Below are 16,008 nucleotides of genomic sequence, written 5' to 3' on the forward strand. Positions count from 1 at the left end.
TTTTCACAACCTTACGCTGCAAATATCGTATTTCTCCTAACGAGAGCCGCTCGGCAGCACGCGGCGGGCCCGGCGCAGGGCGTCCTGCTCACAGGCACCAGCCAACACCGCCCGACCACAGGAGGCTTTCACAGCTGCTGCCCCTGGAGCTGCAGGGTCTCAGCGGGGGATCCTGACCCACCCTTGCAGCTCATGGGAAATCCCACCCAAAGCACTGAATCTGGGGAACCAAGAACCCCACTGCCTCTCCTCTAGTGGAATATTGCTCCCCAGCAGATCCTGCCCCAGCTCCCACCGCCCAGCCAGGGGCTCCTGCCCTGCGGCAGCACCACCCGTGGGGGCTGTCCCAGCCCGCTCCACCTGGCCACCAGGCAGCTGCCACCGGGGTTTTCTCTCCTTGGGCTGCTCACCAGCTCCAGTACAACCGCAGCGTGCATCTGCAGCCTGACCACTACCAAAAAAACACAGTCTTTGTACAACCAGGCTTTGGAAAAGCCATTTAAATGCAAATGCTGACCTCTAGCTGGGTCGGAGATTCCATAAATTACAAAGTCCCAAGAAAACAAGCGGCTGTCCTGCGACAGCACTCGGGCACAGCGGGAGCAGCCCAGCCCGTGCTGGAGGCGAGACGCATGGCTGTGCCACAGCCCCTGGGCACCCACAGCAAGCCCCTTTCAGCCTGCTCCCCATCCTCAGCACTAAGGCTCATGGCCGTGAGCACCCATCCTGTACTGCAGTGAGGCAGCACGATCCCAGTGCTCACAGGGAGCATCCCCTCGGCCTGCGGCGGCCGGGCAGCAGGGGCTGCTGGCAGTAAGGCTCTCCTCCGAGCACCCAACAGCGTTACATCGAGAGGCATTTGGATTCTGTCTGATGTGTGAAAGGAGGGGGGAACTAGGGGGCTGGAGAGAGAAATAACATCCAGGGAAAAAGCTAGGATTGAAATCCAGCCATCCCAACTCCCACTTTCCAGCCCACAGCAATCTCTCCTGAAAGGGATGAAATATGATGGAAATCCTTTGCATTTTAGAGTTCTTAAGGGCGTTTACAAAAAAAATATATCCAAAATATGCTGCTTGCTTGAATGCTGCAATTTAGGTACCATGAAGCATTTGGAGAACACATTTGTGGGGGGCACATTTGCTTCCAACCTCATACTCCACGTTAAAGCTTTGCAACAGCAGCAGCACAACGTTAGCTGTTCCTTCAGCTTCCCCTAGGTCACGTCTCTTACACATACACCAGTGGATTTCTGCCCAGCTCTCCCAAGCTGCTCACAATTTCCACGCCTGAATATAGCAGCAGGGAGCTTCCCCGCATGGCTGAGCTCTGCAGTGCATCACAACACAGCTGCAGCAGCTCCAGCACACCCTGCAAATACCGGTGCAGCAGCAGGTAGCGACAGCAGTGATAGGAAGCATCAACCTAGAGTCACATCACACCAGAAACAGCTTGGAAAGCAAGGGAAAGCAGGCGGCTCTTCATTTAAAAGCAGGCTCTTGCAGTGCTGTAAGCACCAATTAGTGCATCTCGTCCTGCCACTTCAGTCCCCGTGTGAACTCGCTGGCTCAGAGCCGTAGGAGGCACCGCGTAAACAGCGAGGGCTGCAGGGAAGCAGCGCAGCGAGCGCCGGGCGGGCCTGCAGCAGACACATCAATTGTTTTGAATATTAGTTTAGAGACCTCTACATTCAGCAGTTAAATCAACTCCGGCAGATACACGGAAATGGGCATTCGGGCCAAGCAGAGCTCAGAGTCACCCCAACAAGCCACCCGGTTCCAACCACCTCACATCGGAGCCGCGAGCATCCTGCGCCCCCGCAGCACGCACACGGAGCGGGACCGCAGCAGCGCCTGCCCCAGGCAGGAGGCACGAGGCACCTGGCAGCGCCGTGTCGCCTGCTGGAGTTTGTCTGCAGTGACATTCATTCTCTTGCTTTGCCTCTTCCCTCCGAGGTATTTCACACAGTTGGGCTCAAAAAAACAGAGGAAAAAAAAGAAAACTCCTCCTTTCAGAGCAGATGCAGCCAAATCATAATTGATCGGCCAAATCTAGGAAACAAAAGCCTGGGGGAAGATGCCTCCTTGGTACCATCTGCACGAGACAAAATTAAAATTTCCCAAGGGGTCTCTGACAAAACCAGGAGAGCACATCGCGCCTGACTCACCACTGAGGCCCAGATCTGCTCCGCTCCACACTTGAGGCTGTGAGCGCTGCGTCCCTGCCCCCTGCCTTTGGAGAGGACGAGGGAGGTGCTGTGCAGCTGGCAGCAGTGAATCAAGTTGTTAACAAGCACACGAATAAAGCCAAGCTCTCCTGGCGCACCAGGCATCGCAGCTACCTGGCACGCTCCCCGTCCTGCCCCCCGGAGCCGCTGCCATCTGCTCACTGCCGCAGGGGCCTCGCGGGCAGGAGGTGCCCGAGCTCTGGGTGGCTCCGTCGTGCACACCAAGCGAGCACAACAAAGGAGCAAGACAGGGGAGGGAGCGAGAGGCTGCGGTAATAACAGCATGCTGACAAGTGCATGGCATTAAAGCTTTATGAGCACAAACTGCAGGGTTGCGGGGCTGTTTACAAGAGGCAGAACTCTGCCAGCACACTGGAGCCGACGGCCGCAGCAGGCAGCCCCCCCGGGGCCATGGAGCTGTGCCCCCGGTGCCCAGCTGCGGGCGGTGACGTGGAGGGGCCACGCCATCAGGGCTGAGCCACGTGGAGGGGGCAGCTCAGTGCAGCACCAGCCCAGAAACCTTCATGGATGGAGAGCCTGGGTCCGAGGGGCCTGGGGACAGCAGCACGGGGGCGCAGCAGCCAGGCCGCCCGGTTCCAGCGTGGCTGCTCGTGGCGGGGCTGCAGCCTGCAGGGCGCTTTGCAGTGTGGGGCACAAACCCCACCAGCTGCTCCAGGCCCACAGAGAGGTGATCCAGCAGCTGCTGCAGGATAGGCACAGACCAGATTTTAGATGCAAAAAATAGAAAAATAGGAACTGCAACCGCTGGTGAGATGCTCGGGAGGCAGCACAGGGTGCCCGTACGGCTCCTCAGCACGGACAGCGCTACCCGGCTGAGGGACGAGCACCCGGCGCGGGCAGGGCAGGGCTGGCACCGCGTCCCTGCAGGCAGCAAACAGCCCACGCAGCCAGAGCCGAGTTCTGCCCAGGAAGGGCAGCGTAATTCTTCCCTTTGTTGTTCAGGCTAAGAGAGACTGATTGCATCATTAGTGTTTTAATATTGTATGCGGTGCACTGAGGGTATTCATCTTCCCATTATGATTCTAAGGAAGGTTGTGGGCACCCAGAAATATTAGATTTTGTCCTGGCAGGAAGAACACGCTGTGCATGTCATCAGCCTCGATATACACAGCAAAAGAAAACAGAGTCCGAATTAATTCTGACTCAGTACATGAAGTATTTTTAACAGCGTTTTCTCTCCTTTGTGGTAAAGTAAAATGAAGAGAGGAACTCAAAGCCTAGAACAGCAGCTTCCCACAAGCCAGGGTTTTAAACCTTGCTTTTCAAGGAGGCTGTTTCCTGCTCGATAGCCCACAGGTCTGCACCATTAACCAGCTGCCGAAACCAACTGCGAGCGGGGGGGCAGCGCTGCTCGTCCCCCCGAGGCGACCTCTGGTACCAGGCAGCCGGGCACGGAGACCCCCGGGGAGCACCGGCACCTGCGGCAGCCACGGGGCCGCTCGTTGCGGCGGTCAGGCAGAGCTGTTCGTGGGGAACAGCAGGCAGTGACCGGGGAGGGATGGAGCCCAGCCTGTTTATCTAAAACCCGTTTGTTAAAGTCATTAGAGAAGGCTCATTACATCTGGGGCTTAACCGGGAGGAGCAGCCGGCCAAACAGAGCAACAACTGCACGCACACACACACCGAAACACAGAGCCGATTCCCAGCAAAATGCTCAACTGGCCAGAAAACAACGAGGAAGTTCAGCATGTCAATGAGTGGCTGCCTTTCCTACACGCTAACAAGGCCGCTCTGTTTGGAGCACCCCCAGCCCAAGGAACAGACAACGGGGAGAAAGCACCCGCTGCAAGTGCTCGGAGGGGAGATGGAGGCCGAGCGGCACCCCCGGCCATGCAGCTGGGGCACAGGGCACTGTGCTGACGGGGGTGCTGAGGGCCGGGTTCGGGAGCTCGCTTTGCACCTGCAGCATTCCCGTGTGGACAGCAGATGGAGTGCAGGGGGAGCCCCACGGGTCTCGTCCCTGCAGGCGCTGAGGCCCCACACAACTCGGCACAGCCCAGGCTCCAGCACAGCTTCCACGGTTTTGAGGCCGTTCCCTGCAGCTGACAGCTCAGGGGCTCGTTCCCTGCACCCCGGGCGATGCGGTGCCCTGTTGTCTGTTCTACCAACGTGGCTTTGAAGTGCTCTTCCAGGCAGCCACCACTCCGCGCATCGCTCTGCAGGCAGCTGCAGCAGCACCGAGCTTGCCCTCCCCTAGCCCAGCGCTTGCCCCAGGCAGCTCCCTGTGGGGCACACACGGGCAGCTGCTGTGTCCCAGCAGCGCCCAGCCCCACTCTTCACTGCAGCCGGGCGCTGCTCACAGCACTGCCATCAGGTGAGACCCACGCCACCTCACAGACCGCCGGTCCCTCAGTAACTATTCTGGTCCACTACGACTTTGAACCTCTTGGCGCACGGAGTAGCTGGTTTTCTCAGGCTCTTGCATTTCAGATCTCCATCTCGCTAGCGAGGAGATGAAATTCCCCACAGAAGCTCTCCCTTTAGGAAGAACCTGTTCAAGCTCACGGATGTGCTGCGTGTCCGTCCCTACCCCCAGCCGCAGCCCCCCTGCCCCTCTCAGCCCCCAGGAGGTTGCCTCAGACAAGCAGCAGCCCCCGGTGCCCATGGGCAGCGCCTCCCGGGGGCACCCAGCACAGAGCTTTCTGTGCCCGCTCACACAGCGCGTGCAAGCATCGTGCGAGGGAAGCCCACGTGCAAGGCAGGGCAGCGCCGGGCAGGCACCGCTGCCACCACATCCCCGCCGTGCAGCCCCGTGCCCGGTGCCACCCCTGTGGCCACCCCACATCTGCCACCCGGCCGTGCCGTGGCCCCAGCACCACGAGGAGCGGGAGCTCGTCCGCTCACCCAGCATTTCGTGGCCTTGCTGGGGGAAGACGTGTTAGGGCGAAACCTGACAGACCCCAATTCCTGCTGCTCTCCCCCAGATTGTCCCCATAGTGTGCACAGCACCCCCACAGCAGCACAGGAGGCAGCCGAGGGTCACTGTGAGCGTTTGGCCTGGCTGACACAGCCGGCTGGCAGGGGGTGCGCCACCAGTCTGTGGAGAAACTGTGGCAAGACAGAAAAAAAACTGCTTACACTGAAAACCAGGACTGGCAAAATGCGGGGTGGGAGGAAAGCACAGGCCTGAGAGAGACCCGAGCGTGTTTCGGCTGGGAACGAGGAGGTTTATGAGCTTTAAACACAAGGAACCCCTGGGACAGCCCCCTGCCAGCAGCACCAGGGAGCAGCCCGCAGCGGCACTCAGTGCCCTCACGAAGCCGTCCCACGGGGCGCTGCCACAGCGGTGGGCAGCCCATGGGCACCCTCGCCCCTCGCTGCCGCGCTCCCCGAGCCCCTGAGCAGGAGGTTGAGGAGCCGCTGCCTGCAGCCAGATGCGCTGGCACCGGGTCAGGTGTAGGCAGCAAGAGGCACCCAGATTCAAGGCCAAACTTGTGCAGGGCTCCATCTAAATACTGCAAACCACACGCCCCAGATTTGGACACAAGCTTGTCAAAACCTTGCTAGATCTTGCCCACATCACCTGTATTTTTCCACCATTTTGGGTGGGTTTTGCAGTATCTGGGCTAGATTCAAATCAGAACCAAGGAACAGCTCTTTCTGGCTTGGCATCCAGCTTGGAGGCAGATGTTAAGGCTGAGCAGGGATTCATCTGCCCCCACGAAACCGCAGAGAGGTCTGGGGAGAAGGAGCTGTTTTTAGCTCCTGGAAAAAAAAATTCCTCCTGGTGGTGTTGCTGTTGAAGTCCTGCTCCTGTTTCCACAGCAGCCACTAATGACAAACAGAGCAGCCCAACGCCAGGTAGAAGAGAGGCAGCAGAAGCAGATGGACTCTGAGCAGCCCCCAGGACCCTGCCACCACACAGACAGGCTGAGTGGTGAGGGAGGAAGGAAGGAAGGATGACAAAACAGATATCAGCAAAGGGGAGCAGCTCTGCTGCTGTGGGTATCGTGAACTGCCCTTTGGGAAGAATCAGCTGCAAAGGGAGAAAGAAATATTTGTTAAAGCTGGTGCACGCCAAGAGTGAGCCTGCCGTCTGGAATCACACTTCTTGTTGAATCTGAATTTAGACTCGCTGGCTCGTTTCCAGCCCTCAATACATCACTCCGTGTGGACAGATATTACATCCCTTGTGCTGCTAAAGCAACAAGCAATCTGAAATAAAACAGCAGAGGCTGGAGCATGCAAAAGATGAGGAAATAAGACAGTAGCCAGCAGGATTCATCTCATGTCCTGCGTACACCAGGGATGCAAACGACAGGCTCGCGCAGCCCTTACCAGCCCCGCTGTCAGCTCCCACACTGGGCTGCCGCTCGCGCTCTGCCTGCAGAGATGAGCAGGATAAAGAGAAGCACGGTGCTCTGCCCTGCCTGCCGAGCAGACATGGTGCTTTCTTGTCTGGCAGAGATAAGCGAGAGATCTTGCTCAAAAGCAGAGGGGAGGAGGGTTACCCCCGCAAAGGGTGCCCTGGGCTAGCAAAGGGACGCGGTCGGAACAATCTCTTCCCATGTCCTATTTCTGTCAAATGCACAGAATATCGCGGGCTCCTTGGCAATGAGGTGCCCTGCTGAAGGCAGGAGTGCAGCCTTCCCCCCAGCCCCACCAGCAGTGGGGCAAACACCAACCATCGCAATCCCCCGGAGACAGATACAAGCAGAGCGCTGGAAAGCTCTCCGGAGTTGCTCCTTTGAATTTTCGGTATTTAACAAAAGCACTGGCAGCCACCCCGCCGAGACACTGCCACACGCGGGCACACAGCTCGCACGTTCCTGGATATTCCCCGTGCCCATGCCTGACACGGAAAGTCTGCATGCCTGAAGTAGTCCTTACATATTTAAACGCAAACAGAAACCAAGAACTGGAAGGCATTTCAACAATAGACCTCCCAGCTGTGCCTCACATTTACATCCAGGCAAGCCCATCCAGGGTAAAAACAAGGACAAATACAGATTTAAATATTTGCTGCTAAAGGCTCATCATACTTGTCTATATTCCAGTCCCCACATGCTATTTAAATATTGCCGTACATCGTGATGGCAGCTCAGATTTAGAGAGATTCAGAAGCATCTTACCTTGATTTTCTGGCTGCTCTCTCTGTGCAAGACTAACACGGCGAGCATCAGCACCGGATAAAGGCAGGGAAAGGGAATTTCTCCACCCCACGGCAGCCCCGAAGCGCAGCTGCAGCTATCGCAGCGCCGTTCCCAGCACTGCGCCCAGCTCCTCTCACCTCGCGGCGAGCACGGCCGCGGCCACGAGCAGGAGGGGCTGGAGGCTCAGCGCGGGGTGCGGGCACAGCTGCGCACCCACAGCCCCCCGGGGCCCAGCACAGCCGCACGCCTCCCCCCGCAGCACCAAGCTCAGGGCTGAGGGCTGGGGCCGCGTCCCTGCCCCAAGGGGAGGACGAGGTCCAGAGGCAGCGGGCTCTCGGCAGGGTGTGCAGTGGTGTCACCGGGGGCTTCTGCAGCCCCGCCGGGGTGACAGCCACCAGCGAAAGCTGGGGATCGTACCCCAACCTCCCTGGAGCTTTCAGGGCAAAAGGGCTGTTGCAGGGAGGGAGGCAGGGAAGGCTATTGGAGTGGGAAGAAGGAAAAAAAAAAGGAGAAAAAAAAATCTTTGGATTCAGTTGCAAAACAGACTTCAGCCTTTATGTGTGAGCCCTTTCATCCGTTATGGCTGAATTGAAGGCAGACACTGGCTGGGACCAGGCAGGAGTTTCCAGGGCTAAAATCTGGATCCACTGAACTGGCAGGCAGAATTCCTCCTCCAGCCAATGGGGCCAGGTGTAGGGCCACCCTGCCTGCTTCACAGGGCACTTGGCACAGCACCACATTGCTGTTATCCAGCAGAACCCATAGGATGCTCCTGGACATGCGGTGCTCCTATCAATCCACGCTGCATCACTTTGGTTCCACTGGGTGCTGAAGAGAATTAGTGAAACCAATGGAATTCCCATTTTTGGCACCACTGGCATCTGTCTAACAGCAATAATTCCCAAGGGAGTGGCTTCAGCTATGAGGCCGCTCAGTGCAGGGCTCGCAGCTCCCTGTGCCATGTCCTGCCCATGCCCAGCGAGAACCACAGCGGCCTCTGCCACCCAGCTCTCCTCCCCACTGCCAGCCCCATACCCAGCGTGGTGCTCCCCGGCAGCGGGTGCAGGAACACCTCCAGCATCCCGGCCCAAATGAGTGCAAAAGGTCCAAGAGCGTGATATCGAAGCACAGCGTGGGCATCCCGCAGGGTGCTGTTAGAGCAAAGTGTCCCGCAGGAGCTGCCTGCCCCACACGGCAGTGTTTGTGGTACCAGGACGAGAAAAAAGCCAGCAGGGAAGGGCTGCATGCTCCCATCCCTCCTTCAGTGCTGCTCGACTGAGACCATTAATTTGTATAAATAATAAAACCAATAAAACACCTGTTACATTAAGCCTTCCAATGGATCACCCGTCCTCTCGTTCAGCTGTCCCACTACCATCACTCACAGAACAAGAAGCAAATGCGACATAAAGCCCCGGATCTGATTGACGTGACGATAGCTAACGTGACAGCCTGCAATGCGGCTGGGCACCCCGGCACCACTGTGCCACCCGGGGCACAAAACCACCCCCTGAGCGACGCCTGCACAGCAGCGCGTGGTGCACTGGGGTGAGCATCTCACTCCTGCCCACCAAAGGGGACGGCGGTGCCACCAGCCTTCAGCTGTGTTACAACCTCCCTCCCCTCGGGGTGCTTTGCTTGCACTGCTGACCGCGTAATCCAAACACAACTCCTATTCCATTCTGACAGAGACATCTCCGATCAGCAGCAGGCCTAAAGACATCCCCAACAGGCAGCTGACTCCTCCCTGCTGTCCCGGAGCAGGCTCGCAGGGGCCACCCTGTAAGCAGTGCCCCGCAGCAGGCTGGGGGTGGCTGTGGGGCAGCGTGGGGCGCAGCGCAGTGAGCTGAGGGTGGGTGGCAGAGCCCGGCACAAACCCGTGGGGACGTTGCCTCAGCCACCACAGGAGCTCAGGCCAACGGGACGGGTATTTTAATTGTTTCACTTTTAACAGGCAGGTGGGAACCTGCCTAAAACACTGCTCAAAGGGAGCGCTGGGCTGGCTGTGTGTGGGTACCCTGCTCACCCTGCAGACGTGGCACAGGAGGTGACAGCCAGCCCGAGCCCCACCCCATACCCCCCACTCACCTGCTGCCAACGTGAACCTGTCCCTTGGCAGGGATGCAGGCACCACTTAGAGCTGGCCACTGGTGTCACAGCCACCCAATACCTTGAGCTGGGAGGGAGCCACAAGGTTCATGGAGTGCAGCTCCTGGCTCCACGCAGCACCACCCAAAAACCAGACCCTGTGTCTGAGACACTGCCCTAACACCTCCTGTCCCCAGGGAGCAGAGCTCAGCGCCTGCCCCTCCTGCCCCTCCCGAGCCCTCCAGGTGACCTCCCAGCCCTCTGGGAAAATCAAACGGATCTGGTGGAATCAGCTCCAGTAGCACTAAACACTAATTATAAACCACATTACATGCATTTAAGTTCCGCGCGATGTACACACCTCAATGGTGAGATTAATGTGAACTTTGACAGCAATTTGCAAAAAACAGTTAAAAATCAATAGCCAGCACGGTGATTTGGATTTTTTTCACAAAGCAAAGGAATCACCACCTCAGGAGCCAGCTGGCAGCAGCAGCTCGTGCTGGGAGCCAGGCACCTCCTGCACCCCGAGCTCGCTGCGCCCTGCGAGGGGCCCTGGGAGCAGAGCCCGGGGGCACCCCCAGCCCCCCCCCTCCTCCCCTCGGGCTGCTCTGGGCAGGTGAGTGCTGCGAGGCTCTTAAGGGCTCTCCTAGCAGATCTGCTGCAATACAGAGGGAAAAGCTTTCAGCCACGTAGCCACAGGGGGAGGTGGGTTTGCTTTTTGTTGTTTGTGTGTTTTCCACTCTTAGCAAGCAGGGAAATGGGCGCTGCGCTATAGGTTTCTGGAGGCCCACGAGGCTTTTATGGTAATGACATTTTATCACCAAACACTCGGATCTAAAACGACAGCAATGCATATGCATCAGAGGCAGAAAAAGCCATGGCACAGCCCCACAACGTGGCTCCAAGCCATATTTGCAATGAGTTTTGGAGGAAATTGTTGTGCTACATGCATTAAGCAGGTCCTCAGCAGGTGATGTGCCCGACCAAAGGCCCGGGATTTGCAGGAGGGGGCCTGGGGAGGCAGGCAGCAGTTTGCCCTTTCTGCTGCTCCGAACCAGAGGTGTGCTCACACCGGGTTCCTGTCTGCAACCACCGCTCCCAGAGCCTTGCTCTGAAGCAGGGCCCAGCCTCAGACACTTGCAGGGCCCCAGGAGCAGAGGCTGAGACCCAGCAGAGCTCCGGCCGTGCCGCAGGAGCTCACGGTGAGGGGTGGCAGGGGCAGCCCCACGGGGCCGTGCCGTGCTTCCCGCACCCCCGGTACCTGCTGGGCGAGCCCAGGTCCGCCCGGCTGACGATGCGATGCTGCTGCGGGGAGTACAGCCACTGGAAAGCCGTCAGCGTCCTCTCCTCGATCCGAAAGCGGCCCTCTCTCACGTACCTAAAAATAACAACAAGACAGACTGAAATATTCATTAGCGCAGGATGGGAGAGGGAGATGCAGGACACGGGGAGCAACTGGCTCAGAAACGCTGCCTAAGGATGGAAGGGAGACAATAATAGTAATAATTGTGTGTTCCTTAATGAAAGCAGCAAAATTACTGCCCATTTGACCACCTCCCTGCGGGGTCCCCCCGCCCAGCAGCCGCTGTTCCCACGGGCACGCTGCCGCAGCCCTGACAGGGCTCTGCTCCCGGGCACCTTCAGGGACAGGGACCCCCCGGCCACCCTCGCTCCTGGCCCTGCTGCCACCAGGAGCAGTGGCCCCAAGAGAAGCGGGGGCAGATGCAGCACGGAGCCTCGCAGGGGTTCCTGTGCCCCAAGCCCAGTGCCCATGGAGCTGCCGCCAGGTGCAGCCCCCCCGACACCCCTCAGCCAGCCCCACTCCTACAGACACACACAGAAAAGGGGGGCACGGCCGGCAGCCACCGCGCATCCCCCCCGCCCTGCCCGCTGGCACGCCGAGCCCCCAGCACTGCTACCAGCTCCCAGAGCAGACTAATGCCTTTCTAACATTGTTCTGAATGTCAGGCCAGATGTTGAAGCTTATTAAACAGTATTCAAGTGATGAATCAATGGTTATTATTTTGATTAAAGAAGTGTGGGTTCTCCATTACGTGAGCAAGATGTAACTGCAGTTCCCATCCTTCAGTGGGAACCTCTGCTGCCTGCCTCCCCACAGCCAGCTGCACTTCACACGCCTGCCTCTGAATATGGAATTTCATCAGCAAGTGATTAATTATTTAAAACCTCTGTAGCAAGGTTGGAGACACACACACACACACACACACACACTCACACGGAATTTCACTTCCTGTGCCCATTAATTGGGACAAACAGAGGCGAGAGGAAAGGGCAATCAGGAGGGCGCAGCCCCAGCAGAAATAAGCCAGGGAGGCTCGTGGCGAGTCTCCAGGACAAGCTGACCTGCTGGGTTTCTTGGTATAAGGAACCAAGGGCAGTGCAGTCCCAGTGCTCCCTGACAGCTCCTGCACGTAATAGTGCTGCGAAAGAACTGACAGGAAAGCCAGAGGGATTTGGGGGAAGGAAGGAGAAGGAAAAGAGGGATGGCAGAACAGCCAAGCAAAGCAGCCATTATAATACTTTGTGTCTCAGTGTGCAAGAAAAGGTGTTCTGGGCTGCCAAGGGGAGGAGAAAACGGAAAAAAAAAAAAAAAGAATAAAAAAAAAGAATAAATAAATAATTAAAAAAAAAAAAAAAAAAACACTGTGGAATAACCTTGCAATGGTTCCCACTCTGGCAGTTGCCCAGGCTCGTGGGGCTCCCAGCCGCAGCTGGGACATGGGGACAAGCCCTGGGCCCGCTCCCAGCTCCCGCGTCACCAGCAGGGCATTGTCACCCGGAGCCACTCCATTCACAGCCTGGCATCGCTACAGCGCCCTGCTCAAAAGTCACACGCTCTGGACGTCACAAACTACACAATTAAAAATCAAAAGATACAGAGAAAGCTTGTTTGCAATGTCAGCCTGTCCCAGCTGCTCCGAGCACTCCATCCCCAGCAGCAGTGGGTCCCCGCGCACCACGGCTGCCTCAGCACCCCTTCAGCCCCACGGCAGCAGCCACGATGCTCCCCAAACACCCACGCGTGTCCCGAGACATCCCGGGGGCAGCCACACCAGCCCGGTGTGCGTGGGACCAGGACGCTGCCGGTGCCCCCCACCTCTCCCGTGCCGGGCTGGGACATTTCCCCTCTTTGGGTCCCTGACCCTCCTCTACCTCAAACGAACGCCCCCCACCCAGCCGCAGCCCGGGGCTGCCCCTTCCCTGCCCGGGGACACGTCCCCATCCCAGCACCCGGTGCCCCCCGCGCCTGGGGCTGCTCCGCGACCCTCGGGGTGCCGGGAGGGGCTGGGTGCCCCCCCCCCAGCGGAGCACCGGCCTGCCCCGCCCGCCCCAGCACCGGGGGCTGCCCCGCACACCCAAGCCGGGACCACCGCGCAGAGTGCGCCCCCGCCGTGCGCGGGGACCCCCGACCCGACCCGGCCCTGCGGGGACCCCCGGGCACCTCCCGCGGCCCCCAGCTCCCGGGACCCCTCCGTCCCCCCCGGCCCCACTCACCAGCGCACCAGCTCCCAGCGCCGCTCCCCCGCCGCCTTGCCCGAGGCCATGTCACCGCTCGGGGCTCGGCGCCGCACGGCGAGGCGGGGCGGGGAGCGGAGCCCCGGGGCGCTCCCGATGCGGGTCCCGGTGCGGGTCCCGGTGCGGGCAGCGCGGAGGCAGCGCCGCGGCTGGGCTGGGCTGGGCTGGGCGGTGCGGTGCGGAGCGGTGCGGAGCGGCCGGGCCCTGCGCGCTCCCCCTGGCGCCGCTCCCCGCACCCCGCGCCCGGCCCCGGTGCCCCGGCGGCGGCCCCGTTACGTAAAGCAGCCGCAGGGCCGCTCCCCGCCGGCCGCCCCGGGCACCACGCGGGACCGGCAGCGGGGGCGCGCACCCCCCCTGTGGCCCCCAGGGAACGGGTGCGTCCCGGAGCCGGCGCTCAGCGAGTCCCCACCGAGCGCTGCAGAGCCCGGGGGTCCCGGCTGTGCCCCCCTCCGGTGCGGTTACGGGAGGCCCCTGGTGCTTAGGGAACGGACTGGAACTACTTTTAGATGTTATTTCAAGGAGATTCAAATCACGCTGAAAGTGGTTTCACAAAAGGAGTGTTCTGTCCCTACATCCTAACTTTTCTGATTTGTAAGAACAAAATTTTGCAAGTTCTCATTTGCCGGGTGTTGTACACGATCCAGCAGCTTCACTTAAATTAAGGAACATCAGTAGCCCAAGTAAGTACCTTTCATTAGTAATTGCAGAGTCCCGCTCCTGCAGGAGCTGAGCCCACCTAGAGCACATCAACACCTCTGTCTCAGCTGATCCTCACTAAAGCAGTGCAGGGCTCTCTGTGGCTCTCCCAGGGTCACACACGGGGATTCAGCCGGGGTCTTGTGCATGTGGGCAGTGACCCTCCCTTGGGGGGAGCCCAGAAGCAGCACCTGCAGTGACAGGACAGCATTCGTCAGCTGGCAGCCTGCTGGGCTGCAGGGAGCAGCATCTGTGGCAGGGCCAATAACTTTGTCCTGAGCTGGACGCTTTGGCTGAAATGATGACAAGGCAATTGTTTATACTGAACACAACAGATTTTAATGAGGCTGAGAGCAAGCGAGCCCACTCCCACTCCCTCTGGCCTACGCAGCCCCCAGCAGGGCATGGCCACAGCCTTCTCCGATCCCTCGGTGCTCCCTCGGCTTCTCTCCAGCACTCACTCCCTGGCAGGGGCCAGGTGGGGAAGCAGCAAACGGGGCCAGGTGGGAACAGAACGGGTGCGGGAGAGGCCAAGGTTCTCCCTTCTGCCCTGGAGCCAGGGAACCAGCCTGCCCTGGTCCAGCACACCTGGTTCTGCAGGCCTGGGAGATCTAAAGAATGAAAATAAATTTTATTTTAGAAAAAAATATATAAACTAATGAGGTTTACAAATAAATAAATGGCACAGTCTCACAGGAACCACACATTAACGTATCAGGCATCTCCCATTTGCCCCTTTGCACTGCCAGCACCACATTGATCACAGGCGGGTCTCCCTTTGGGGCCAGCACACCCAGGTGAGGCTGTCGGATTTGGCCCCATTATTTCCCGGCCCAAGGCTGCCGCAGGGAGCCCCGCTCAGCCCCGTGGCTTGTCCTCAGCGAGCGGTGCAGAGCAGGAGCTCCTTGGGGGACAGCAAATGGCACTACGTAGCTCGAGCAAATACCCCTGCGGGTGAGATCTCTCCCAGCCCCTGTGGAAATGTCAGGCTAGCGTTAAACGCATCGAACCCCTCTGGCTTTCAGCCCTCTGCGGAGCTCCTCGCTGGGCTGCTCAGAGCCGCTGCCGCCCGCCGGGGAGCTCCCGGTGCCGGTGCCGGTGCCGCTAGGGGTCAGTGCACACCCGGCGCTGCCGCCGCCCGCAGGCTCCGACCCTGCCGCGGGGCCGGGGCTCGGCGCCCTCCTGGTCCCCCAGCGAGCGGAGGGGCCGGGGGCGTCCTTCGGGGGGGCGTCGTGTCTCCGCAGGGGGCCTCGGTGCGGGCACGAGCGGGGGCTGCGTGGCGCGCTGGGCAGCCCCGGCCCCGCGCTCCCCGCCGCTGCCCCCCCAGCACTGAGCTGGCTGCCCCCGAGCGCCCGACCTTGGTCGTTTGCAGGCTTGCGTTTTATCCGGTGGAAAATCGATGAAAGCTGTACAAATCTGGTGCAACACGATGCGCTCAGAACCTGCCCTCCCTGTCTGTAACTCGGGACTGCCAAAGCAAGCGCAGGAGCTGGGGGAAGTGGCAGTGAGATGCACAGAGCAGCCCTGCCACACACAGCAAACTGAGCGCACCAAGGGCATCGGGGCAGGTGCTGATCTGCGGTTATGATGGGTGCGAGATGACCCCAACCAGAGTGCACTTCCCTGAGCAAGGAAGTCTGCCCTCCTCACCCAAATATCCATCACCCCACAGCAACCTGTCATGGCAGAAAAACTCGGTTTTTTACAAGAAAGTTTAGAGAAGGCCCACAGCAGTCAGTGTGAACAGAGCAGTGCTAGGAAGCACCAAAGCTCTCAGCTGCACCCGCCAGGAGGCCTTAAGCAGAGATGTCTGAGTAAGTCATGGAAACCAGAAGCTTCCACGTACATTCCTGTCTGCATGTGCAGACCTTCAGACCTCCCCAGTCACCTTTTCTCCTGATGTGATGATTTTGCTCTTGGTATGAATTAAGCTCACTGTCCATAGAGGAGTCCTGACTCCAAGCCCAGCCTCCCTCTGCCAGCAGCCTGCACCCAGCCAGGCTGTGCCACAGCACCCAGCACCAGGTAGGGATCTGGGCTGCCTGCTGCAGCACGGGGACATCGCAGACCCCCCGCGCTGTACCCATAGCACGTGTGATGCGGGCAGTGCAGGGCCGTTCCGTGGCAGAGAGCAGGGCTGTTCCCATGGCACACCCCGGGTCGCAGTGCGTGGCACAGGCATTGTCAGAGCTCGGGGACACCCCAGGAGCAGAAAGGACGCGGGGTGGCAGCGACACGGGGCTGTCAGTGCGGGCTGCCCTGCAACACCCCCAGTGCGGGCTGTGAGCTGCCGGCACCCTGCGGGGACAGCGGTGCGGGGACAGCGGGGGGGGGCAGCGCGGC

The 16,008-nt window shown here is 59.5% G+C and overlaps 1 protein-coding gene across 10 annotated transcripts in view; it reads right to left on the reverse strand.

Annotated features, from left to right (window-relative positions):
• The window catches only part of RAP1GAP2 (RAP1 GTPase activating protein 2), a 73,740-nt gene extending 60,585 nt beyond the window's left edge, over positions 1–13,155 (reverse strand). For 2 of the 10 annotated variants that reach the window (XM_068655844.1, XM_068655842.1), the window contains exons 1-2: positions 12,949–13,154; positions 10,694–10,810 (exon numbers count right to left, since the gene is read on the reverse strand). In XM_068655844.1, coding sequence (XP_068511945.1) covers positions 10,694–10,810; positions 12,949–12,998 — 167 coding nt within the window. In that variant the 5' untranslated portion in view covers positions 12,999–13,154. Of the gene's footprint in view, positions 1–7,320; positions 7,576–10,693; positions 10,811–12,948 lie in introns of those variants that run through there. The other 8 variants (XM_068655865.1, XM_068655864.1, XM_068655840.1 and 5 more) reach the window with 7 other exon arrangements.
• Between the last annotated feature and the right edge of the window lie 2,853 nt (positions 13,156–16,008).

This window comes from Anas acuta, chromosome 19 (genome assembly GCF_963932015.1).
Source record: "Anas acuta chromosome 19, bAnaAcu1.1, whole genome shotgun sequence".
Taxonomy (NCBI): Eukaryota; Metazoa; Chordata; class Aves; order Anseriformes; family Anatidae; genus Anas; species Anas acuta.